Source organism: Bactrocera tryoni, chromosome 2 (genome assembly GCF_016617805.1).
Source record: "Bactrocera tryoni isolate S06 chromosome 2, CSIRO_BtryS06_freeze2, whole genome shotgun sequence".
Taxonomy (NCBI): domain Eukaryota; kingdom Metazoa; phylum Arthropoda; class Insecta; order Diptera; family Tephritidae; genus Bactrocera; species Bactrocera tryoni.
Window position 1 is genome coordinate 58,339,447 of NC_052500.1, and position 27,755 is coordinate 58,367,201.

The following is a 27,755-nucleotide window of genomic DNA, read 5'->3' on the forward strand; positions in this document are numbered from 1 at the left end:
ATTTGCTAAACTCACCAATATCACCCTCAGCTATGGACAAACGCTGTTTGGCTTTCTGCAACTGTTCCTCCAGACTCGCCTTTTCAGTCTCAAGCGTCTTTACCTTATCGCCTCCACTATTCAATACTATCACACGCATTTCGCGTATCTCATCCTCCAACTCTTCGATCCATTTCTTCAAGTGATTCTTTGGCGTCAAATCTGTTACACGTTTGGGCGCTCGAATGGGCAGTTTCGCTTCAGCTTCCTGTAATATAACTTTTAATTTGGCATCTAACTCATTGCGTTCACACTCCATCTTTTCAAGTGATTCCTTCAATTTTGTAAGTTCCTCGCCATTCGCGCCATTTTTATCCAACGACGTACTCTTGCGTAACGCCTGCAATTGCATGCGTTTATTATCTTTCAGCAACTTCTCATTTTCGCTTTCCAATGTCGAGATTTTCGTGCGTAACACCGACGCCTCTTGTTCGACCAATTTCAGTTGACGCTTCGCATCTATATTGACATCTTGTGGCAGCGCAGAGCCGGTTTTAGCCGCAATCTCCGACTGCAAGCGTTCGATTGTACGATCCTTATCGGAAAGTGATTTACGTAACTGCATTAGCTCCTCTGTGAGTGCTTTAAGTTTCTTATCAGCGGCATTTGTTGGTGTCGAGTTGAACGAGAGCAGAGAAGACTTCTTGTCTCCCGTCTCGGCCTGATGTACTTTCTCCTGCAGCTCTCTGACATGCTTTTTAGTTTCACGATTTTCTTTCTCCAAATCGTCAACACGCTGACGCAGTATTGCCGCCTCTTGCTCGTTCAGTTCCAAAAGTATGCGTAACTCGGCGGGATCGTCCTCATCGGATATACCTTCGTCACGTTCAGCCGCCGATTCAGGCATCAGACGATGTGGTATCGGGCTCAGCTTACGTGTAGCTGTAAAGTTAAAGTTGGAAATGTGTTAAATAATCCATGCGGAAATAATATTATATATTTTTAACGCAGTCAAGTAACTTCATCATGCAAAGCTTCGAAATGATGGGTGTAAATGAAATTAAGTTTTTTTAAGCGTATATGGATTAGTCAATTTAAATATGCATTAGTTTCTGGTGATGAGCAGCTGTAAAAAATGGCAAGTACTTGACGGTAAGAAGCAAGTTATACATCGAATTTCGGTTAGTTTGGTTCAAATTGGTAAATTTTGTAAGAATTGAAATTTATATAATGCAAACTGTGTTCTTCGTAAGGGTAATGTGCCCAAATATAACGTGAAAATTTTACAGGGTTTTAAAAATAATTTGATTAATATGACAAAAATACAAAATTTTGTTTTCCAACTCATATATATATATATATTCGTACTTCTGGAGCGTGTTGCCATTTTTTTCAACTGCATCATTAGCGAATCATTTTCATCCTCGTAGCGGGCAACCTTTTTCCTCAAATTTTCAGCCTGCAATTGTACAATTAGGACAAATAATTAGTATTACATTAACAGAGTTTAATTCAATCGTGCAATTATTTTTAAATTAAAAGGTTGAAATTTCGATTATATAATTAAAAAAAAATAGAATGAGCAATCTGCTCTTGCGACCCATACAAATTTCCCTGTAAGGATGTAATCATTTCAGTCATGCTGCAAAATACGCTTATCAGTGCGATTTTTGCGGGATGCCTGAAGTTCAGTTATGTGCCACACCATGTGCCTCAGCGTAGTTTAGTTTTCATACCAAAGGTAGGTAAATCACCCAATCTACTCTAAGGAATTTAGGGATATAAGCTTAAATTCTTTCCTGCTGAAAACGTTAAAGAAAATTTTAGGCGTGTATGTATATCAGGGCCACAGCGCCTCTTAGAAACTTGTCCAAAGCGCAACGCATCCGCATACAGAAAAAAACTTCAGTAGAGACTACAATCCATACACCAATATTCAATATCGAAAGGTATCTTGAATAAAGGATTACGTTCTTGGACAACATTTTACAGAATTTATTCTATTCAGCTGTACTATATAACGTTGGATTCAAAACCCGCTTGATCTCTAGAAGGATAAGAGCAGAATAGAATGAAGATAGAATGACCAAGGAAGTCTGTGTAGGCACTATCTTATGCCTTCGCTATCTCCGTTTCTATGGAATAAGACGAATAAACTGTTAAGGTACTTAAAGAACTTAGACGGCAAAACCCAGTCCAAAATTAAGCATTGCGTACGGGTCTGGGATTCAGTTCGTAGAAAACTTATCTGCTGTGTTTAAACGAAAATACAAAATCCCTCCATGGAGGTTCCCTTCGATAAATAGGATACAACTATATCTGTTGGATCGCACTAAATTCCTTGGAATGGAAACATTTACATGGTCAGCCAACAGCAATGAATGTTATAACCTTCTTTCGCAAATCGGCAAGAAGTGTCTTGGGAAGAAGGGCAGCAGTGGAGAGTGTCGACAGGAACAAGCGACTTCACTTCTTCGGAGGCTGCCAAGCTACAAAGGCATGATATATTAGAAGAGACTGCCAAAAGTGACAGAGCTATGCATTCTCTAAGTTAAAATTCCATGGAATGTTCTATCGGAATGCAAGACTGCAAAAGTTCTGTGTAAAACAGTAGATCGAAAACACACGAAGAGAAGAGAGTGTGAGTACATGATTGGAATACTCACTGGTCACAGTCTGGTGGCAATTCATGCCTACAGGATGAAGCTAATAGATAGAGATGACTGCAGGAAATATCAAGAGTAGGTGACCAAAGAAATAATAAAGCATCTTTTGTGCATCTTTCTCACATTGGCAACGTTACGCTTCAATTGGGAGCACCACGGTATGAGACACTGGAAGAGGTGGGATGATAGTGGGGCCTGAGCACCTATTCGTTTCAAGCTCTGACATCTTGACTACTTTTTATAAACTACGTAACGGCACTCCATCTGGCATTGCTAAGGATCGATGTATGGCGCACGAGACTACCATCATCTCCTTCTTTACGGGCGTAGACACCGCTTACGCGATTATAGCCGAGTTAACAACAGCACGTCAGTCGTTTCTTCTTTTCGCAACATGGCGCCAATTGGAAATGCCAAGGGACCTGCCCTTTCCACCTGGTCTTTCCATCGGAGTGGAGGTCTTCCTCTTCCTCTGCTTCCCTCGGCGGGTATTTCGTCGAATACTTTCAGAGCTAGAGTGTTTTCGTCCATACGTACGACATGACCTAGCCAGCGCAGCCGCTGTCTCTTGATTCGCTGAACTACGTCATTGTAGTCGTATGACTCATACAGCTCATTGTTCCATCAAATCCGACATTCGCCGTGGCCAATGTGCAAAGAATCATAAATCTTTAGCAGAACCTTTCTCTCGAAAACTTCTAAGACCGACTCATCAGATGCTCTCATCGTCCATTCCTCTACACCATATAGCAGGACGGGAATAATGAGTGACTTTTAGACTTTGGTTTTTGTTCGTCGAGAGAAGACTTTACTTCTCAATTCCCTACTCAGTCCAAAATAGCACCTGTTGGCAAGAGTTATTTGGATTTCCAGGCTGACATTGTTGTTGCTATCAATGCTGGTTCTAAGATAGACGAAATTATCTACAACTTCGAAGTTATGACTGTCAAATTATTTTCTCCAAGAGTAGATTGCAGAAGTCACACGAAACCTCGTTTGATATCGAACGGCTCGGAGCTTTTTCTATTGCTCAACGTCAATTTACACAGCCGTATTAGTTTTGCGGGGATACCAAGTTCTGGCATCGTGACATAAAGGCAGCACCTTTTCGCGCTGTCAAAAGCAGCTTTGAAATCAATGAAGAGGTGTATGTCGATTCTCCTTTCACGGGTCTTTTCCAAGATTTGGCGCATGGTGAATATCTGGTCGGTTGTGGATTTTCCAGGCCTAAAGCTACATTGATAAGGTTCAATCAGTTTGTTGACGATGGCCTTTAATCTTTCATACAGTTCGGTCGATAGAACTACCATCTACTCTTCTAGATAAAGTATCTAACCCAAGGATTGATGAAACTGAATTTTGTTATGAAATAAAATCAGCTGACAGTTCATATAGAGTGCTGCATTTATTTGACTCAGATCAAAAAAATTAGCAATATACCACGAAAGGATCTTAGAACCATGCTAGGACCGAAAGGCGATCCGATTTTTGATGGACCTGGCTGAAGAAGATAAATATATCTAAATTATGTATTCTCTTACCCTTTTCAAAAATCATCTCCAGTTCTAACGTTCTTTTTCGACCCCTTTCTTAGCAAAAACAATTTAGGTATAATACACCGTCTCTTTTTAAAACATGTGTATCACAGTAACTTCATTTAATATTTCAGAAGGATATTTGAAGAAGAATAAACATTATTCAATACCTGATTCTGTTTGCTGAGCGTTAGGGACATTGAAACGATTTCGTCATCTCACACAAATTCCTAGATTTGTCCTAAGCAAGGGAAGATGATATAATTCTATCTAACTTAACTTTCTTTTGGTTGATTGTTCTAACCACATTTCGAATATCTTTTCTGGCTTATTTATAGCTAAGAATACTTAAGATGTATTAAATCAGATTATCCTATTGAGTTCCCATGAAATTCCAATTAAACTCTGCTTCTATATGGAAGCCTCACGAGAAATAGATTTAGTAAAAACAATTATACACTGCCACAAACAATTTGTCAGTCCTAAAAATTACATAAAAACATTTTTTTTTGAGGAATTGTTGAAAGATACCTGCACTAGCGCCCGACATGAGCGCTTGCGACATTGCAGTAGGAAAGAGTAGTGCAGATGTTGCTCTAGGCGCCACTGCGGCAAATACCATTGCAAATGGTGAACATTCACGGTCACAAAAAGATTTTTGGTTTTCTGCAGTAATTTGAGCATCAATCGAAAGTTTTCTACTCTCAGTCTCAGTGCTGACGTGAAATACTTCAATACGATCGGTTTCAGTGGAAGCATCGCAAATATTATTAACAGTTTCTGTGGAAACTTCTTGTGTTCCAGTGGTTTGTGTTTGTGTGTCAACCTCGACACTTTGCGTTTCGGCCATTTGTGTAAAGCTGTCACATGTCTCCACGAGCACTGCCGTGGCCTCATCGTTAGTAAGCAGTGGTTGTGTTTCAACGCTAACATCCACATAAGCCAGTCGACGCGTTTGTGTGGCACGCGGAAAACATAAAGTTTCGGGAAGTTCCAAAGTTTGAGTACCAACGTTTATGCCAACGTTCGCATTCAATTTCACAAGCAACTTTTGACGCTTATCAACAATGGAGATTTTCTTAATAAATTCTAAGATATCATAAGAAACCTTACCTCTTCCTCGGCAAATTTCAGCTGGTCCTTCAAATCCGATTCACGTTCCACAGAGTCTTGCAAGTCGCGCATTAATTGTAATGGTGGCTGTGGATTTGCGTCCGCCGATGTAGACTTGCCAATAATACCTAACATAGGCGTCTTTCTTTTGCCCGGATTGCGTAGCTCGTCAGCTTCAACCTAATATGAAAATAGCCATATTGAGAAATTCAAATATAAATCGGTTTTTTCACTTACTTGTAATTTACGTGTTAGTTCGTTTGCAAAACGCAGCTCTTCCTCCAGTTTATTGACCTTGGTCAATAAATCTGTATTGTAGTTGTTTTGTTTCTCCTGTTCCATTATCTCAACCTTACGTTCGTATTTCTTAAGTTTGAAATTGAGTATTCGGCAATTTTTTGTCATCTTCTCCAGCTCCTTTTGCAGATTTGTTTTCGCCTTCACCTCATCATCGCGATAGGTGTCTTGCAGCTCATCCATTTCGGCCTGCAAATTGATAATCTCCTTCTTTGCATCCTGATTCTCCTCCATCAGCTCTTCGCACAACTGCTCGGCCGCCTGTAGTTTACGTTTTAACTCATACTCGCCACCTTTCGGATTGTTTTCGATCTCTTTCATGCGTATATTTAGCTTACGTTTTTCATCGTTTACTTTTTCCAATTGGTCTTTCATCTCGTTTACCTTTTGCTGCAACGCTAAAGCCTCAGAGGCTGCGGTCCGATTCGATGCGGTGTCCATTGAGGCGAGCCGACGCAACAAAATATCACTTTTTTCGCGTTCGGCGCGCTCTGCACGTAATTTCATCGCTTCGTAGTCGGTGCGCAACCGTTTCAGCTCATCATGCAGCTCTCTATCGTTCGGACCCACCAAAGTGGTTTCTGTCGTTTCCGTCGTAAGGGAACTATTATCGTGCGTTTGTCTTTTATGCGCATACTTGGTATCTTTAATTTTCAGCATGAATTCCACATCTTCGGCAGATTTCAACCGTCTTGCTTCTTCCTTTTGTTGCCTTGAGGCGGTCGTTGTGGAAGTGCTTGTAGACGACTTAGCTGTTGAACTTGTGGAATTTGTACGCGCGCCATTTGTTGTCGACGACGCTGTACTCACTGCTTTCGGTGTGATACCGGCGCTTGTCGTGGAAGTTGTTGTTGAAGTGGAGGAAGTTGCGGATGTTGTGCTGGAGGTTGTAACTTTCTTCGGGGGCAGCGAATTGCGTTTGGTGGCAGCTTCGGCCATGGATGTGGTGGATTTGCTGCGCTCTGGTCGATCAGGTGGCGCTTTACTCTCAGTATCGCTGGATGAATTGTTATCACTACTTTAGTAACGAAATTTTTTTTTGGGGGGAAAGACAAACAAAAAGCGTGGACAAAACCAAACATGAAGCACTAGCACATTCAATATCTACACAGCAGCGGCAAATGCACACATTGTTATTAGTTAACTTACTCATCGCTCTTCTTGGGTATGGAACGTTCTCGACTGGATTCTCGGGAGTTTTGGCGCTGTTTCTTCAACAAATTCATTTTACGTACCCGTTCGGCGAGGCTGTCTGTGGAAAGGATAATTAGATCCTCCGGAATACTAGAACGCGAAGGTGATGATGTAGAAGATGAGGATGCTGTCTTTGATGTGGAATCCTCTACCTATATATCAACCATATTTATTAAAAATATATGTATAGAACAATCTTAATATTCTGAAGGAAAAAATTTGGTAACATTGAGATATTGGAGAAAACTAAACGCAGCTCTATAGCTTATGACTACCTTTCATTTACACATATTTTTGTTGTTCAAAGATAGTATTATAATGCCACACCTAGCGTTAATATATTCAAAGCTATTTATGAAATTGAGGTTAGTCGAAACAGTTTACAGCTTCCTCGTGCGAATAGTGGTTCATTATTATCTTAATATGATCGTCATATCCCCCATAGTAAATGAGTAAACAGTGACAAGGTGACCCAGAGTAAGAAAAAGTATTTTTATGTTATGAAAACTTAGTGTTTTATTTTTGAGTTGAGCTATTCGAACTACCAATTGCTTAAAAGAAGATCACTCGCATTTAACTTTGTTATGCAATGATAGGTGTTCAAACTGGGCACTTTCACATTAGCACTCATACGGTGAGGCTAAAGATTTTGGAGGACTCAACTTGTCAAATTACAATGAGGAAGATCAGACGTAAATATCTCGGAACTTTCTATGCCTTAATAAATTTTTGCACCATCTAGACGTTTTCTCGATTTGCGACTGTCACTTTTATTTAGGTAGAAGCTCTGGGCATTACAACGGACGGGGGCCTCGCGAGAAATCAGCCTATTTACCTAACCTGACGGGGTTTTCACAAGTGTGGACGTTTTTAGCACCGATATGAGCATTGTCAAAGTCTCAGAAAAATCCCCAACTACAGACTAAATTAGTGTTATAAAGGAATTTTTTGAGACTCTATTTCACCATCGAGAAGAACTTTAAGAGAGCATTAAGTTACCCGATGATGGCATAGCCTATATTTACCGAGCTCGATTCCCACAATGACTATGGGCTACACTGGCTCTAGAACTTATTTTCTAATATGGACATATTGAGAAAACTGTTAGAAACATCCGCCAAGTGTCGTCTGGAGTATTTCTCCAAGCTTCAAGCGCAGTGCCTATTTCGAGAACTCAAATTTTTTTATAACTAGCAGATCATTTGTTTACCTCCTTTATATCCAGCGCCGTTGTATGCCGTCGTGGAGGTACCGGTAACTTCAATGTCACGTCCACATCGTTTTGCTGCGTACGACCACTGGGACGCGAGTTGGCCTTTGTCGTCTGTTCGTCCGCTTCGTCGATGTCCGGTGTGGAGGCCCATGATTGTGGACGCCGCTTTAGTTCTACATTAAAGTGAACAACTATTTAGTATAATAAGACCAACATATTGTTGTTGTATGCATTTAGCGTTCATGTTACGATGTTAAACAAGTTTTTACGATACAATACGATGCGATGCGGTGCAGTGCGGTGCAGTGCGGTGCAATTGTATGCAGTTGAGTGCGTTGCCGTGCGGTGAGTCCACATTTACGGTATAATTACACAATTGCGAACGATGACGATGTTTGTTTTTAGTTTATATGATTTTTGTTATTGTTTTTTTTTGTATTTTTTTTTTTTTTGATTAGCCAAAGATATAGTACGTTTACGTTTACGAGCACGATTACGTTAAGATGTAATTGAAATTATGTTCATACAAATATTGTTGTTGGTATCCACAAAATTACAGTAGAAACCAAATGTTGTTGTCCACATTCGGCAGCGACGAAAGTGTTTTCATAGTTTTTAGTGTGTTGAAATTGCCAACATACAAAAAATTGTTGTGAAATGTTCGAGAAATTTAATTTAATGAAAAAAGTACAATAAACAAATAATATTACGTTTTATGTAATCAAAAATGCAAATAAAGAGTGACCAAATATCAATATCTGTAATCAATTTTAGGCACTGGAAGTTATAGCATTATCAACAAGAAAAAACACCAGCGAAAAAGGAATTTAAAAAGAAAGTAACGGGTGATCCAAGTAGAGATACTTTTTTCAATAGCCTTTTCTGACAGATCACGCGTGAGTTATGCCAAGCTGTCATGTTAGTTTTGTTCAGTATTGTTTGGTATTTCATTGTAGAAAGACTTGCACTTAAATAACGTTTACAAATCGCTCAGCTTCATTACGAAAATTCACGTTTTGTAAAGAATATAATGGGTTGTCAAGAAAGTCGTGCGGTATTTTTATTGATTTTTTTTTATTAAAATTGAAATGAATTTTTGATAACTCATGCCCAGCTCTTGACCGATGCTACGGCTGCTACTATGCCGGTCTCTTTCGACCAATTCAGCGATTTTATCGCAATTTTCGACGACAGGCCTTCCGGAGCGTGGCGCACCTTCTACCACCTCTACACCAGAACGAAAACGTTGAAACCATCGTTGTGCGGTGGAAATAGAAACTGTATCGGGTCCATAAACTGCACAAATTTTATTGGCGGCTTGAGATGCATTTTTGCCTTTATCGTAGTAGTACTGTAAAATATGCCGTATTTTCTCTTTATTTTGCTCCATGTTTGTGACACTATAACTTATGGCCAACATAATCAGCAAACTGAGCATACTATACGCAAAACCATCACCCACCTTCAGATCCAGCATTTATTATGGGATAATATTCGCAACAAAAAATTAATATTTTTCAAAATTTATATTTTTTTATTCAAAGTAGGTTCCTTGTGCTTCGATACAGCGTTTAGCCCGGTCAATTAGCATTTCAAATGAGTGTTTAAGGTCATGTTTCGGAATGCTCTTGAGAATATCCGTATCGGTCGTCGCCTTTTGGATAGCTGAAATGTCCTGAAACCAGTGTCCTTTCATGGGCAAATGAAGTTTTCCAAATAGGTAAAAATCACAGGGTGCCAGATCAGGTGAGTAGGGTGAGTTAGATTTAACTCCATATTAAATGGTTAATATGGAGTTTTTTGTCAAAAAATCAGTGACAAGCGTCGACCGATGACACGGCGCATTATCGTGCAACAGGCGCCTGGACCCTGCTTCACGATATGGTGGTCGAGCACGACGAATGCGTGACAAAAGACGCTTCATAACACCAAGGTAAAACACAGCATTAATCGATTGGCCAGGTGGGGCGAACTCTCGGTGTACAATATCCTCGGAATCGAAAAAACAAATCAGCATTGTCTTTATTTTTGACTTCTGAAGACGACCGACTTCTGATCGTCACAGAGGTTCTCACGGCCTTCTTGGAATCGCTTAAACCACTCATGCACATTACTACGGGATAGACACTGATCACCGTAAACTTAAGACCGATGACCAACAGCTGCTGTCACTTTTTGATCGATAACATCGATTTTAGTTATCCAATTGTCTTAAAATTTTTACGAAATGTCAACAAGAGATCAAACTTTTTATTTCATATACCCACCAATAGGTGGCGCCACCAGAAACAGTTATATTTAAAAAGTTGTGTTTCTTTTGCGACATTTGTATACCAAGACCGTGGAGGGTTTATTCGGTATCATTCACAGAAACTCGGACTGAGGTATGGAATGACTTGGCGCATTTTACGACGACATCTAAACTAGAATCGTTCAAGCTACAGCTTGTGTAAAAACTGAAGCCGCTCGACAAACTGAACCTTCCCAAGCGACATTGACATTCTTGGAAAGTTCCAAAAAGATCCGACGTTTTTAAACAAAATTTCGAGACGAAGAGCAGTCTGAATAGATTCAAGAGCTGTCATTTCATTCAGAAAAACCAACAGTCTGGTGTGCTTTTTGCCCGGTGGAATTATCGTTCCATATTTCTTCAAAAATGATGCCGCTAAGATTTAACTGTCAAAGGCGACCGTTATTACGCCATGATAACCGACTATTTAGTGCCTGAAACTGAAGTTGGTTATCTCGGCGTCATTTGATTTCAACCAGTTACCAGTCAATATACTCGAACGAGTCATCGAGAATTGAACTCAACGGCTGGACCATCTCAGACGTAACCGCGGCCATCATTTGAAAAAAAATTTCAAAAAATTAATACCAAAGAATGTTCTTTTGAATAATAATGAACATTCCCCATTATATTTAAAGTTGCTGTGTTTTTTCCTTAAAAAGGTAGGGAACCTCGAAATGGATCACGCCTTAACAATATCATAAGTTTTTTGAAAAAGTGTTTTGCCAAATGTTATCAGCACTAGGGTTTCCACTTGAGACTCTTCCAGTCTTCGCGGCAATTTCAATTCATTGAATTAAATTTCGGAAGAAATAAATCAATTTAGTCACCCTTTTTTATATAGTATACATAAAGAAGCTTGGTTCTAAACCAACATATACTAGTACTACCTATTATAAAATAATGATGTTAATGTTGATAATATGTTGTGAACTAATTTTAGACTGATATAGTTTAAGTAGTCAATACATAGCATGTTCTTGAACTCAATTAAACGAAAATTTATATTTATAGCTTACAAGCTTCTATTGGAAAATGTGCTTTCATACGGTTTGTAAAGTTCATCTAGAGAAACAAAAGTCAGATTTAAAAAAATCAACTTCTCCGATGAGACTCACTTTCATCTGAGCGGCGAGGTAAATAACCAAAACTGTCGATTCTGGAGCGAAGAAATTCACAAATTATTCGTGACCCCGTTACTGTCAATAGACAGCGGTATAAATCGACGACAACCAACTTTTTATGGACCCAATTGGAAGAAGTTGATCTTGACAACACCTGGTTTCAACAGGACGTAGCTAGGTGCCACGGAGCACATGCAACCAACAAATTATTGCGAGAAAAATTTAGTGATTCGATTATTTCAAGAAATTGTGACATTGAATGGTCGACAAGAAGTTGTGACTTAACACCATTAGACTACTTCTTGTTGGGTTATTTCAAGTCATTCCTCTCTAACAATAAACCAGACTCTCTTGGAGCTTTTAAGGTAAAGGTGCTCTTTGACATACGACTTGATTTAGCGGAAAAAGTATGCGAAAATTGGGTCCATCGATTCTTTCCAGCAAAATTCTGAATTTAACTCTATCGATTGTACTTCACATTAAATAAATTCCCTATTAATTTCCTATAGACCAAAGTTTATAGGTTTTATAGCAACGATGAAGACTAACATTTAGAGTTTTCAAATGGACGCTTTACGTGTGGGATCACTAAGGGGCTTTAATATCTTATAGATTTATTAATTATGAGGTAACGATTATTCGTAATGGGTAAAATGTAAAATCTATAGTCTATAAAAAATTATAGTATGAAATCAGTTCACATTAAAAATTTATATTTAGGACCCGAAAACAGTTCCAAGCAAAAAACAAACGTATAAGTTGGATTAGTAAAATTTCGAAAATTTAGTAAATATACAATATAGAAAAAAATTAGACATATATGTATGTGTGTATGAGCAATTTTGTAACGTTATTTACATGGGAATATGAGGCCGAAATGTGTGCATGATGTTTGTGTTACAGCCATGGTCAAAATTCAAAATAAGCAAGCTGCATATAAAAATATATACTCTTGTTTTCAAAAAGTTTAAAGTTACTGAAATTATATAAATATAGGGGAGATCCAATTGCATACCGATATCATTACTACTCCCCGTGCCATTAAAACTCGACAGATTCTGTGTAGAGGTCCACGTGCGCGATGATGGTCTAAGCGGAAGAATTTCGTTTTTAATCAAAATTGTGGAGATGCTTTTAGTAAATTACCTGGAATTGCCGCCTTCCGTTAAGTTAGGCGATGAGACGGCCACATCTTCAATACCCCGCCGACCGCCATGCTCTTTGTAGTCACGAAAGCAACGTTTGCAGCGTGTCGGATAGCGGGTCTGGGGATGGAACCCCAGCGGACATAATTGGTCACCTTTTAACGACGGATACAAATGATGCATTTAGAGAGGAAATCGTTGTGGAATATAAAATTTTCAATTTTTAACTGTAAATGGAAAGAAATAGATTAGCAGAAGAGCAATTATATTTTGAGAAATATTGTAAAAACAAATAAAAGATTTTATAAAGAACATGTGATCAAATTGAAAGGCGAATTTTTAATTAATACTTCGCGTGTTTTTCGAATCGGTAAATTTTCTGTAAGTTTGTAGTGCTGTTAGTGACATCTATGTTAAATTTCACGTCAAAATATTCATTAGTATTTGAGAAAACTCGAATGGCCATCACGACGGAGGATTTTTCCAATTCCAAAATTCGTTCGCATAAGTATCGATGTGACCAAAGATGCCTTCTATGAGCGCTTGGAGCGCGCTTATGAGAGCTGCCCCCGCCACGATGTCAAAATCGTGTTCGGCGCCTTTAACGCCAAGGTGGGCGAAGAAGGTATATTTTGCACTACGGTCGGTAAATTCAGCCTCCACGACGAAACATCCCCAAATGGGTTGAGGCTGATTGACTTCGCCGGGGCCCGAAATATGGTTATCTGTAGTACTAGATTCCAGCATAAGAAGATTCATCAAGCTACCTGGCTGTATCCGGATCGAAAAACTACCAACCAGATCGATCATGTTGTGATAGACGGAAGACACGTCTCCAATGTTTTAGATATGCGTGCACTCGGACCACTATCTTGTTGCAGCCAAAATTCGCACCCGCCTCTGTGCAACAAAAAACGCACGCCAACAAACACAAGGAAGGTTCGACGTCGAGAAGCTGCAATCACAACAGACAGCCGAACAATTTTCTACTCGGCTTGCACTCCTGCTCTCTGAGAGCACTCGTCAACAACTCGGTATAAGGGAACTGTGGGACGGCATTTCAAATTCCTTACGAACAGCTGCAACCGAAACCATTGGTTTTCAGAAAGTGAAAAAGAACAGCTGGCACGACGAGGAGTGCCGTGTCGCAGCGGAGAGAAAACAGGCTGCCTACCTTGCATTGTTACGATCGACCACTACACGTGCGGGATGGGATAGATACCGAGAGTTTAAGAGGGAAGCGAGACGCATTTGCAGACAGAAGAAGAAAGAGGCTGAAATGCGTGAGTACGAAGAGCTTGATAAGCTGGCCGACAGGGGTAATGCGGCTTACAGAAGGTTTCAAGACCGAAGCATACTCTTGTAGAACCCCCAAAGGTGATCTAGTCACTGATGCCCAGAGCATACTTAAATTATGGAGGGAACACTTCTCCAGCCTGCTGAATGGCAGTGAACGCACAACACCAGGAGAAGGAGAACCCGATTCCCCAATCGATGACGATGGAGCAGACGTTACATTGCCCGACCATGTAGAAGTTCGAATAGCAATTGCCCGCCTCAAGAACAACAAAGCGGCAGGGGCCGACGGACTGCCGGCCGAGCTATTCAAACACGGCGGCGAAGAACTAATAGGGAGCATGCATCAGCTTCTTTGTAAAATATGGTCGGACGAAAGCATGCCCAACGATTGGAATTTAAGTGTGCTATGCCCAATCCATAAAAAAGGAGACCCCACAATCTGGGCCAACTACCGTGGGATCAGCCTCCTCAACATCGCATATAAGGTTCTATCGAGCGTATTGTGTGAAAGATTAAAGCCCACCGTCAACAAACTGATTGGACCTTATCAGTGTGGCTTCAGACCTGGAAAATCAACAATCGACCAGATATTCACCTTGCGCCAAATCTTGGAAAAGACCCGTGAAAGGAGAATCGACACACACCACCTCTTCGTCGATTTCAAAGCTGCTTTCGACAGCACGGAAAGGAGCTGCCTTTATGTCGCTATGTCTGAATTTGGTATCCCCGAAAAACTAATTCGACTGTGTAAACTGGCGTTGAGCAATACCGAAAGCTCAGTTAGGATCGGGAAGGGCCTCTCCGAGCTGTTCGAAACCAAACGAGGTTTCAGACAAGGTGACTCCCTATCGTGCGACTTCTTCAACCTGCTTCTGGAGAAAATAGTTCGAGCTGCAGAACTAAACAGAGAAGGTACCATCTTCTATAAGGGTGTACAGCTGCTGGCGTATGCCGACGATATTGACATCATCGGCCTCAACACCCGCGCCGTTAGTTCTGCTTTCTTCAGGCTGGACAAGGAAGCAGAGAAAATGGGTCTGGCAGTGAACGAGGGCAAGACGAAATATCTCCTGTCATCAAACAAACAGTCGTCGCACTCGCGACTTGGCTCTCACGTCACTGTTCATAGTCATAGCTTTGAAGTTGTAGATAATTTCGTCTATTTAGGAACCAGCATTAACACCACCAACAATGTCAGCCTGGAAACCAAACGCAGGATTGCTCTTGCTAACAGGTGCTACTTCGGACTGAGTAGGTAATTTAAAAGTAAAGTCCTCTCTCGACGAACAAAAGCCAAACTCTATAAGTCGCTCATAATTCCCGTCCTGCTATATGGAGCAGAGGCTTGACAAAAACTGATAAGTCGACGTTGCGAGTTTTCGAGAGAAAAGTTCTGCGAAAGATTTCCTGGTGGTCCTTTGCGCGTTGACCACGGCGAATATCGCATTCGATGGAACGCTGAGCTTTATGAGATATTTGACGACATTGACATACATAGTTCAGCGAATTAAAAGATAGCGGCTACGCTGGCTAGGTCACGTTGTCCGGATGGATGAAAACACTCCAGCTCTGAAAGTATTCCACGCAGTACCCGCCGGGGGAGGCAGAGGATGAGGAAGACCTCCACTCCGTTGGAAGGACCAAGTGGAGAAGGACCTGGCTTCGCTTGGAATATCCAACTGGCGCCGCGTAGCGAAAAGAAGAAACGACTGGCGCGCTGTTGTTAACTCGGCTATAACCGCGTAAACGGTGTCTACGCCTATTAAGAAGAAGAAGAATTAAAGATAGTCCTTTCAACTTAGTAAAACACAGTTTTTTGTAATATCATTTACCGGGGGAATTTAATAGATTTGTATATTCTTAAAAGGACAATGAATTTTCAACGTTCGGTTCTGCATAAAGTAAGTGAACTTTCAATATGCTATATATAAGGGCTATTTGAAATAAATCCATAATTAGAATGATCTGATTGTGATCAAATGTGCAGATAAAGCTTCGTCCCTATAGTTAAAAAAAAATGGAACAATCTTTGTTGTGGATCAAATTTCACCAGCAAAATCCTTCGTTATATACAGAAACGGGTAGGAATCAGTTGGTGTCTAGTTTGAATGGAAATATGGTTGCATAAGAACCTCCCAAAAAAGCTTTCAGAACTTCTTGTGAGTTACTATCGCTATGTGTGACCCAATTAGACTAATGGAACACATTTTCATCTGCCTGGCAAAACTGGCGTATTTTCTCTTTAAAGCTCAAACAGTACTAAGGACAAGGCCCAAGACTATAGATCAATTTTATAAGTAAGACTACTGTTCAATTTCATTAAAATAGTAAGTCAGGTGTAAAACGCAAAAACCTTCATATCGAGTATATTGTGGCCCGGGGAAGGTCTGGACTGATTACATCAACATTTGGCATTACTCAAATATATCCGAGAACATGCTTACACCCAATTTAAGGTAAGAAGATAATTCGCACTCTGAAATATTGGGCATAAAGTCTAGAGTGATGAAAATTATTATATTGGATAGTCGAAAAAGGTAGATAGATGTCGTTGAAGTCGTATATCTCCAGTGCTACCAATCACATTGTGTCATACCATATAGTGTTGGAAAGGTGATATTTTAAGCTTTATTTAATCAAAATTAAATTCGGGGAAGTTGAAAAAAAGTTATAGCTATTCAAAAATGAGTGACAATAATGAAGAAATTCGCTATATTCTGAAATTTTTGTATAAAAAAGGGAAGAATGCCACGCAAGCCATCAATGAAATTTGTGAAATTTACGGAGACGATGCTGTATCAGTTCGTGTAGCACAACAATGGTTCGCTCGCTTCTGTTCTGGAAATTTCGATATGAAAGATGCAACTCGCTCTGGTCGACCGATCGTTGAAAAAGTCGATGATATTATGGAAAAGATTGACCGGGACCCTCACATATGCAGCCATGACAGCGTTTAGGAACTTAAAATTCATCATCAAACGGGTTTGAACCATTTAAAAAAGGCTGGCTACAATATGAAGCTCGACGTTTCGATACCACATGAATTGTCTGTGAAAAATTTAATGGACCGAATTAGCATCTGCGATTCTTTGCCGAAACGAAATGAAATCGAACCATTTCTGAAGCCCATTGTAACGGTGACGAAAAGTGGATCAAATACAACAATAATGTGCAAAAAAGATCATGGCAGAACCAAGCGAAGTGAAGCTCAACAAACGGCCGCAAACCTAGGATTGACGCCACGAAAAGTTATGTTAAGTATTTAGTGGGATTTGAAAGGAATCATCTGCTATGAGCTGCTCCAGCCTGGTCGAACGATTGATTTCACATTTTTCTGTCAACAACTGATGAGATTGAAGCAAGCAATCGAAAAAAAACGGCCAGAACTGACCAACAGAAAGATCTTCGTCTTCCATCAAGTTTTGATACATCCACCATATAGCCCTGACCTTGCCTCATTGAACTACTATTTGTTTCGGTTAATGCAGAATTCCCTTAATGAAATAAAGTTGGCTTCAAGAGAAGCCTGCGATAATTACTTGTCGCAGTTTTACACTTATGGAATAATTTCTCCAGCGGGAAAATGACAATAAGTGGTCGACCAAAATGGTACATATTTGGTTCATTCAGTATTGTTAGGCATTTTATTTACTTCTGTACAACATTTACAAATCGTTCAGCTTCATTACGAAAATTCACGTTCTGTAAGGAAAGTAATTCGTGCGCCTCGCTCAACTTATAGTCAACGTAATCGGCTTACTGAACGTATGCACTATTCGTAATACCATCACCCATCTTGGGACCCAGCATTCATTATTGAATAAAATGTATTCGACCGAATATACCACGCCCAGCACGCAGTGAAGAAAATATAGCAGCCGTAGCTGAGAGTGTACATGAAGACCGTAGAGAGTCGATTCGGCGCCGTTCGCAGCAACTCGCAGTGAACGACTTGGCGCATTTTACGTCGAGATCTTAAATTGAAAACGTATAAGATACAGCTTGTGCAAGAACTGAAGCCGCTCGACCTTCCTAAGCGATGTGTCGTAGCTCTATTGACTCTTGAAAAGTTCCAAGAACATCCGACATTTTCGAGCCAAACTTTGTTCAGCGATGAGTTCCTTTTTAGGCTCAATTAGGTATTCGAGACGAGAGCAACCTGAAGAGATTCAAGAGCTGCCATTTCGTCTAGAAAAAACAACGGTTTGGTGTGGTTTGTGCCCGGTGTAGTCATCGGTCCATATTTCTTCAAAAATGATAACTTCGTGATCTCGGCGACATTTGGATTCAACAAAACGGCGCCACTTCCCAAACATCGCATCTATTAATTAATTTATTGGCAGAAGTCTTCAGCGACCAGATAATTTCATGTTTTTCGATTCCGGTCGATTGACTCCCAAGATCGTACGATATCACACCGTTGGACTTTTTCCTCTGGGGATATGTAAAGCCTGAAATGCGGCCAATACCGGTTCGATTCAGACCTTGGAGCAAAAGATCACGTGTGTCATTCGCCAGTTACCAGTTATCTTTACAGGGTTCGACACTCGAAGTGTAACCAATTAAAAAAGCCATAAATTCGGTTTAGAAAATTATTTTTATTTATTTTAAAGTACAAATGTGTGAAAATAATCATAAATTCAGGACCAATTCACTTTTGCTCGATATGACCACATTTTGCCTTAACTATGGCCTTGAGATGGTCAAAAACGAATCGCAAGCTGTCCGAATGTGACTTGCCGGTATTTTGGCCCACTCACGGACAATGGCTTTCTTCAGCATCTCCAAACTGGTGTATTTTTTACTTCGGACCTTGCTCTCCAAAATGACTCAGAGAGAATAATCCATTGGCTTCGCATCTGGTGATTTCGAGAGCCATTGTGTGGTCGTAATTAAGTTCGGAACGTTATTTTTCAGCCATTCTTGGTTCACTCGCGCTTTGTGAGACGGTGCTGAGTCTTGTTGAAACGTCCATGGTTTGCGACCGAAATGTTTGTTTGCCCACGGCTTCAAAGCAGCCTCCACAACACTTTCCCGATAATATGTCGCATTTACTTTGACGCCAGCCTCGATAAAAACAATTGGAGAGCGCCCATCTGCAGTGACAGCGGCCCAAACCATTATTTGTAGCGGGTGCTGCCTCCTGGTGGCCAACCGATGACTTAGATTCTCGTATGAACGGTCGGTAAAGTAAGCCCTATCGTTTTGAGAGTTTACGAATTGCTCAATTGGAAAAATTTTTTCATCAGAAAACACAATGTTCGGAATTTGACCACTTACGGCTAATCGAAGCAACTGCTTCGCTCTCTCAAGTCTTACTTCTTACTGCTTCGGTGTGAGATCATGGGCCTTTTGGAACTCGTAAGACTTGATCTTGAGCTCATTTTTCAATATGCGTCGGATGCTGCGGTCTGATATTTTCAGTTCTTTAGCCATTTGATTGGCACTTCGTCGTGCATTTCGCTCAAGTCGCTTCTTCACTTTCCGAACCATCTCACTTGACGTTGTCTCTATCATCATCCTCCATTTGCGATGCTACCAGTATCATTGTAACAAGTGATGGTGCGATAAACAAAAACTTTATTCACATTAAGGTGTTTGAGCTCACGAACAATTGCTGGCTGTGATTTTCCAGCTAAATATAAAGCAACCACACTATTACGTTTGAATTCCATCGCTGATCACTTTTTTTGCGTTTACTTTTGGTAAAACGCTTTTGTACACTTGTGAACAATACTCCGAACTGTCATTCAGCAAATTTATAAACAGCTGATTCCAGTGCGACAGCTGCGCGAACGGTCTGAAGTTGATTACACTTCGAGTGGACCCTGTACATAAGGTATATGCGAGTTAGGGAAGCATTGAACCGATTTTAGCCATTTTTGACAAAACGGTACATTATTGTCATATAAAGATTATTTCCCAACTTCTATAATATATCTCACGTATTAACCGACCATTTTCATATTAAAATCGTTTCAGAGGTCTTTAAAAGTTGTGGTCCTAGTCAAGAGGTGGCATATCTTCAATGCACCGTTGGTGCAAAGTCAAAAAATCAAATGGAAGTTAAAGTTGCATTATTTGAGAAGTAGGCGTAACATTAAAATGCCGACATAATGTTATATAACGCATTTGGTTCTTATAGTATAAACCCTGAGGCGTCTTGAATGTTAAATTTAAAGATGCTGAGGTATTTATTTAGTTATTTAACTTAAAGTGTGCTAATAAGTTTTCAACATTACCGTTATATGGAGAGTGTGTGCAGAGGATATCTGGTCTTTGCAAAACTACTTAACATTCTACAACGCAGGTAGACACCAATAGGGCGACGATCTCGTCTTCTTCATAACGATACCAAAACTTGGTAAACGATTAGATTTATCAATATATAGTATATCATGTTACTCATAAAATTGTACATCTTAATAAAGACGACTGAATAGGATAAATTTTACATCAAAATGATCAGGATAATGAAATTAATTGGTTCGAAATTTTACAAATTACGAAGAGTCAGGTAACCTTGTCTCAGAAGCTAATATTTTGCATACCGAACTCTATCAGCTAATTAGTTCCTGACACCTTTCGTATTTAAGAAAAATTTCATATTTCACAAAATATTTGACCTACACGAACAGAATTCGAATAATATGACATCTTCCTGACACGTTCAAAAAATCTGTACGTTTCTCAGGATTCGAGATTGGATTTTTCGAGTTTTATCAAACATATATGTATATAATAAAATAATAAAAAATAAGTAAGGGCTATTTCTTTTAATTTTTATACTCTTACAACATACAAAACGTCAACCAAAAGATCGAAATCTAAGCAGTTATATATATTGTATTACACTTGTATATACAAGGTCTGTCGCAAAAGAAACAGGACTGTTAAAAAAAACAACAAAAAATTAATATTTTTCAAAAGTTATATTTTTTATTCGACTACAGCGTTTAGCCCGGCCAATTAGCATTTCAAATGAGTGTTTAAGGTCATTTTTCGGAATGCTCTTGAGAATATCGGTCGTCGCCTTTTGGATAGCTGAAATGTCCTGAAACCAGTGTCCTTTCTTGGCCAAATGAAATTTTCCAAATAGGTAAAAATCACAGGGTGCCAGATCAGGTGAGTAGGGTGAGTGATTAATGGTTAATATGGAGTTTTTTGTCAGAAAATCAGTGACAAGCGTCGACCGATGACACGGCGCATTATCGTGCAACAGGCGCCAGGACCCTGCCTCACGGTATTGTGGTCGAGCACGACGAATGCGTGACAAAAGACGCTTCATAACACCAAGGTAAAACACAGCATTAATCGTTTGGCCAGGTGGGACGAACTCTCGGTGTACAAAATCCTCGGAATCGTAAAAACAAATCAGCTTGTCTTTATTTTTGACTTCTGAAGACGACCGACTTCTGATCGTCACAGAGGTCCTCACGACCTTCTTGGAATCGCTTAAACCACTCATTACCAAACCACATTATTACGGGATAGGCACTGATCACCATAAACTTTTTTCATCATTTGAAATGTTTCAGTAAACGTTTTCCTAAGTTTAAAACAATATTTAATATTTGCTCTTTGCATTTTACGACTGATGACCAACAGCTGCTGTCACTTTTTGATCGATAACATCGATTGTAGTTATCCAATTGTCTTAAAATTTTTACGAAATGTCAACAAGAGATCAAACTTTATATTTCATATACCCACCAAGAGGTGGCGCCACCAGAAACAGTTATATTTAAAAAGTTGTGTTTCTTTTGCGACAGACCTTGTACAATTAGTGGATCCGGCCACGCTTTCCTGTGATATTCGTATAATAAACTATTAAATACAGTGAATATTTTATTTACAAATAAAGGCGAACACGTTTTTGTCGGTATAAGAATCCAAGGGATTGTACTCGTAGTTTAATTTTGAATATGTTCATACAAATAAATTTCATTAGTAAAAATAACGAATTTAAGGCTTCTTTCTCAATTTCTGATTACCAGCCTTTCTGTCCAGTTAGCAGAGTTATCCGTTTAAAAGAGTGTACTTACAAAGCATCAACAATGTGCATAGTTAAAGGTGATGTCCGCTTAATAGAACGTCTATTTAATAGAGCTCTCACTGTATTTTTTATTTATGAATTCCTATCTTCTAAATTGGTTCGAACTGAACACAGTGCTAAATTTGACTAAAATCGGTTCAGTAGTTTAGGAGCCCATCGCGGACAAACAACGTGACACGTTATTTTTATAATAAAGATATATTATATACATATATACAAGGTGTGTTCCAAAGTAAACAGTGCTTTTAAATCTTGCGCCCCCTGGTGGCGCCATCCATATGTCGACTGGTTCGTTAGAATCTACTATCTTTATCGATTGTGAGAATTTCATGACATTTCATTGATTGGAAGTGAAGTTATTGCGTTTTAAGTGTCAGTATGTTTCTGTTATCGGTGCGAAAATGCGCTTCGAATACAGAGCCAACATTAAATTTTCTTTTAAAATTGGTAAAACTTTTACCGAAACGTTTCAATTTATGAAACAAGTCGTGAGGACATAAATGACGATCTACATGTGGGCCAATCAAAATCCGTGATCACCGGAAATTCCATCGAAACTGTGCCGAAATCATCATTGAAATTCATGGAAATGGCTTACGAAACGTGTGTGCACGGTTTGTTCCGCACGTATTGACTGACGACCAAAAATTGTCTCATCAGTCGACACTTGTGACCGATTATTTGACCAAAAATCGCATTTTAACCATGAACCACTCCCCGTATTCACCTGATATGACACCGTGCGACTTCTTCCTTTTCAGAAAAATACATTTGCCTATGAAAAGAAAGCGTTATGCAGACGTAGAGGCCATTCAAAAGGCTTGCACCGGCATACTGGCGGCCATACCGGCCACCGAGCTAAAACACTCGTTCGATATGCTTTAGGACCGTGCAAAAGCTGTATTGAAGCAGGAGACTATTTTGAATAAAATAAATTGATTTTGCCAAAAAAACCATTTGTCCTGTTTCTTTTTAAGTCCTAAGCCTTATTAACCGAAGGCATATATGTATATTACCTTAACTAAGCACTAAATTGAGATATAAAACTCTAAATTAGCATAGGCGATCGCGAAAAGATTTTCTAATAAGTTTATTGTGCATACATATCCTAGGCCACCAAAGCTACAACAGCCAAGTTCACTTAAGATAATTTGTATAAGAACTATTACCGACAGTGACAGTGAGTAATGGATGAAATCGGTTGATAACCCCGTCCACTCTATCGGTTGATAACGATACTATTAAAAACAACTCAAAGTGCGATAAATCAATAAAAGCAAAAAAAATAAATATGCCATAGACATAAAATTTTACACCCGAGATGGTATGAGAGGTCTTTATGGGAGCCATTGTAAAAGTTGAACGATAGGCGTGGTACCGCCTACTTTTAGGTTAAATCTAGTATCACCGGACCCAACCGACCGACTTAATCTGTGGAAATCTTTTTTCACCCATATGTCGCAGTGCGAAAACGGGCGAAATCGGACTACAACCACGCCTACTTCCCATATAGTACAAATTTAAATTCCATTTGAATCTTTTCTTTCTAGTGTACAAACAAAGAATCAATAAATATAACAGGATAAAACTTTTCACAAATAATGGCTTTGAAATATACTGTCGTATAACCAAAAATTGCCCAAATCCAACAAAAACTGTTCAGGCCCCTAAGTACCGTATATCTGAGCCCCAGTATAGTATAGTTGACTTTATACCACAAATAACGGTCAATGTGTGAGATATATAATTGAAATTCAGAAAATGGGTTGAATCGGGTCAATACTTCCCTTAGCTCCCATATACCCAACTATTTTCGAATTTCCAGGTATTTCAATGAAAACGAGAGAGCGTGTTTTACTCATAACAGTGAAACTTTGTGCCTAAAATGGATAAAATTGGGCGCAAACTTGACCTATCTAAAATCAAGATTTTACCTCATATATTTGGTGACTATACGTAAGGAACCTTGAGAGCATTTTATTAGACTCCGACCTTTTAATTGCTGTAGTATTGCAAAAAATAGATAAAATCGGTCAATACTATCTCCTATATACATAATACAAAATCCTCAAACCTGAACGAATAAAATTGTATACGAGTATATTATAGTTTAATGCCAAAAGGAGGGAGGATGGAGTCATGTGTGGAAGTTCACGCAAGTGGGGAAAGTTCTCTTCATTCACTTGGGAGTGGCCAGAAACGATTCTTTTACATATGACACAAGCAGCTCACGACTTCCCGTCTTGGACCAAGTATCCTCTGGGTAGCCTAAGAACATCCGTTTGAAGACGAGCTAAAGTGAGAAGGCGAAATATCCCCTACATAGGGTTGTGCGCTGGGTTTGGGACCCGCCACGTAAAAAAACACCCCCGATGAATAGTGACAACTTCTTTACTTCTCATAAATATATGAATCACCTCACCTCTTTGGGATATTAAGCTACAGAAACTATTCCGCAGTCAACAGTTCGAAAATCCAAAGACGCCGTTCTGGAGAGTGTTCGTAAAGACAAAGTTGGACATGGCATTGACAAATTAGAGGAGCCTCGTCGTTGTCAAAATTGTCACAAACATTCGTCATATAAATACACAAAATGCGATGCAGTTCTACATGTTTTGTGTTTTAATCAATGAAATATAAAGATAAGATATTGAACTTTCAAGAAAAGTTGTTCAAAACTTACTCATGACATGTACATATCTATATTTTATTGTAAATAAAATGTAATGTGAAATTGAAAAGTTGAACAAAATAAACGTTTTAAATGATTAACTCTAATAAAATACTGTTTCACTTTAGTAAGTATCGTTTTCGGCTGATGATCGACTTTTCGACCACATTCTCGTGGCTAAACGGCTTAATGTAAAAATCTCAAAAAATTTAAAGCAACGAGTTTTCTTCATACTAAGTGCGGCCGGAAATGGGTTAAGTACACTATTCGGACAAAGTTTTATTTCAATATATTCATTAGTGCTTGATTTGCATTTTGGAAAGTGAAAGAATTTGTTGGAATTTAAAATTGGGTTATATGGTAAGTAGGCGTGGTTGTAATCCGATTTCGTTTGTCTTTGCACTGCAACATAGAAATGTTAGGGTAATATATGTATGGATCTAATAAATAATAACCGTATACCAAATTTGGCCGATTTTATCGAAAAATGGTGCCACGCCCATTGTCCAATTTTGATCTCAACTCTTATAAAGTCTTTTTGTATTACCCGTGTACCAAGTTATCCCTTGCACAAACAGATAGACGGACAAACGGAGTACAGACAATCACTAGGATTTCATCATCTTCTGATAGTTTGAACAGAAATATAACCCTATATCTGTCCCGATTAGTTTCATGTGATACATACAGCCGTAAAGTGAATAAAACTATACACTCCCATTTCTGGCTCAATGAGTATGTAAACAAGCAAAATGACTACATTTGAAAGGAAGTGTAACCTGAAGAGATTCAAGAACTGCCATTTCATCCAGAAAAAACAACGGTTTAGTGTGGTTTGTGTGCCGGTGGAATCATCGGTCCATTTTTCTTCAAAAATGATCCCGGTAAGACCGTTATGGCGCCATGATAACCGACTATTTGATACCTGAAATTGAAGCTTGCGATCTCGGCGACATTTATTTTCAACAAAACTGCGCCTCTTCCCACTCAAGGCATCAATCAATGGATTTATTGAGAGAACACTTCGGTGAGCAGATAATTTCACGTTTTGGGCTAGTCGATCGATCACAATGATCGTGTGATATCACACCGTTAGACTTTTTTCAGTGGGGATATGTAAAGTCTAAAGTCTATGCGGACAATCCCGCTTCGATTCAGGCCTTGGAGCAAAACATCACGTGTGTCATCCGCCAGTTACCAGTCGAAATGACTGAACAAGTTATCGAAAATTGGACTCAACGGATGAACCCTATAAAACGTAGCCGCTGCCAACATTTGAAAAAGATAATCTTCAAAAAATAAATGCCAAAGAATGTAATGCTTTTTTTCTTTCAAAAAGTAGGGCACCTCGGAATGGATCACCCTTTATATCCGGTATAAACTCAAACAAGGAACAGAATTTGCCTTAAATATGTCTTATAATTATTAGAATAATGTCAAAAGAAGAAGTAAATCAATATATTAGGCTTATGGGCCTTATACCAAGGTCTAGACCGATGTATTTTGTATACAGCTATAAACCACAATAGATTCTGAAAAGCATCCGCAGTCAATTATGGGAGGTCTGAGCAGATAGCCTTTACTTTAGGAAATAAGCTAAGGTAAACTTGAACATATCTTTACGCTATTTTATTAAGTTATGTAATTCATAATTTCACCGATTTATTCTGTATATGTATAGGCCACCAAAATAAAATCAATTAATATAAGTATAAAATATACTACATAGTAATGCATGTAGCATTTTTGGGCTGGAGTGTCTCCCAAAGTGGTCGTGAGGACATAAATGACGATCAACATGTGAGCCAATCAAAATCCGTGATCACCGGAAAGTCCATCGAAAGTGTGCGTGAATACATCAAAAATCAGCCGAAATCATCATTGAAATACATGGAAATGGAATTGAGCATCTGCAAAACATCGATTTCTCGCAATTTGACCGAACGTTTGAGCTTACGAAAGGTGTGTGAACGGTTTATTGCGCACAAATTGACTGACGACCAAAAATTACTCAGAATCCAACATTCGAAGGACGATTATTGGACCAAAAATCACATTTTAACCATTAACCACTCCCCGTATTCACCTGATATGGCACCGTGCGACTTCTTCCTTTTCGGAAAAATACATTTGCCCATGAAAGGAAAGCGTTATGCAGACGTAGAGGCAATTATAAAAGCTTGCACCGGCATACTGGCGGCCAAACCGGCCAACGAGCTAAAACACTCGTTCGACATGCTTTTGGACCGTGCAAAAAGCTGTATTGAAGCAGAAGGAGACTATTTTGAATAGAATAAATTGATTTTGCCAAAAAAATCATTTGTTCTGGTTATTTTTTAAGCCCTGTTTACTTTGGAACACACCTTGTATAAAAATGACCGATGTTTTCGATAAAAAGTCAGCCATTGACACTGACACCCATATACTAGATATCTGGGCTTAGAGCAGCTGCTTAAGTCGATACAACTCAGTAGTGCGTTGCGATTTTTACGAAAGATAAAAATATCGAACAAAGAATTTGTCTCAAATTATATTTCTAACTAAATTTCGTATGCGTAATCGTTGAAAATGTTGGAAAAGGCTTACGGTGATTCAGTTTTATCAAAAACACAAGCCTATGAGTGGGACAAAGGCTTCAAAGACGATCGAGAGATCCTTGAAGACATCCCTCGTTCTGGACGATCTTCGACCTCTTTAACTGATGAAAATATGATTCAGTTTTTTCATTGTCATTTCATTTCATTTTATTGTCAGGCAAGAGTTACACGGTGGTTCCTCCCTTACGACAAAAATAAAAAAGTTTATGTTTATATATTGGGCTTGTAGCTAAATAAATAGTTGCATATGCCATCAAATTTATGTATTTTGAGTTTGTTTTGATTATTTCTAACGGAACTTCTTGAATGAAAGCAACATATCGGCCTTGCACAGAAGTAAATAGTTGACAAAAATTAAAGCGAAAGCAACGTGTACATTCAACTGCAAAAGTTTAATTTAAAAAAGTGTCTAAATAAAAATACTGAAAATGGAAATTAAAGTAGATGGTAATAGTATTATTTTTCAGTAATTACAAGTTTTTAAATTGTGCTGTTGTTTTTAGAATAACAAATTTTAATGAAGTGTCTTTTTGATTCAGTTTTGTTGTTCTTTGTTAAATGTATTTGGAGATTTAG

General features: G+C 39.0%; 1 protein-coding gene across 1 annotated transcript in view; it reads right to left on the reverse strand.

Moving 5' to 3' along the window:
- Nucleotides 1-27,755, reverse strand: part of LOC120768786 (paramyosin) — a 37,690-nt gene that overhangs the window by 2,387 nt on the left and 7,548 nt on the right. The window contains exons 3-10 of the mRNA XM_040095544.1: nucleotides 12,558-12,783; nucleotides 12,427-12,500; nucleotides 7,995-8,170; nucleotides 6,740-6,936; nucleotides 5,531-6,608; nucleotides 5,294-5,473; nucleotides 1,348-1,438; nucleotides 16-921 (exon numbers count right to left, since the gene is read on the reverse strand). Of these exons, the coding sequence (XP_039951478.1) occupies nucleotides 16-921; nucleotides 1,348-1,438; nucleotides 5,294-5,473; nucleotides 5,531-6,608; nucleotides 6,740-6,936; nucleotides 7,995-8,170; nucleotides 12,427-12,500; nucleotides 12,558-12,739 (2,884 nt within the window). The 5' untranslated portion in view covers nucleotides 12,740-12,783. The remainder of the gene's footprint in view (nucleotides 1-15; nucleotides 922-1,347; nucleotides 1,439-5,293; nucleotides 5,474-5,530; nucleotides 6,609-6,739; nucleotides 6,937-7,994; nucleotides 8,171-12,426; nucleotides 12,501-12,557; nucleotides 12,784-27,755) is intronic.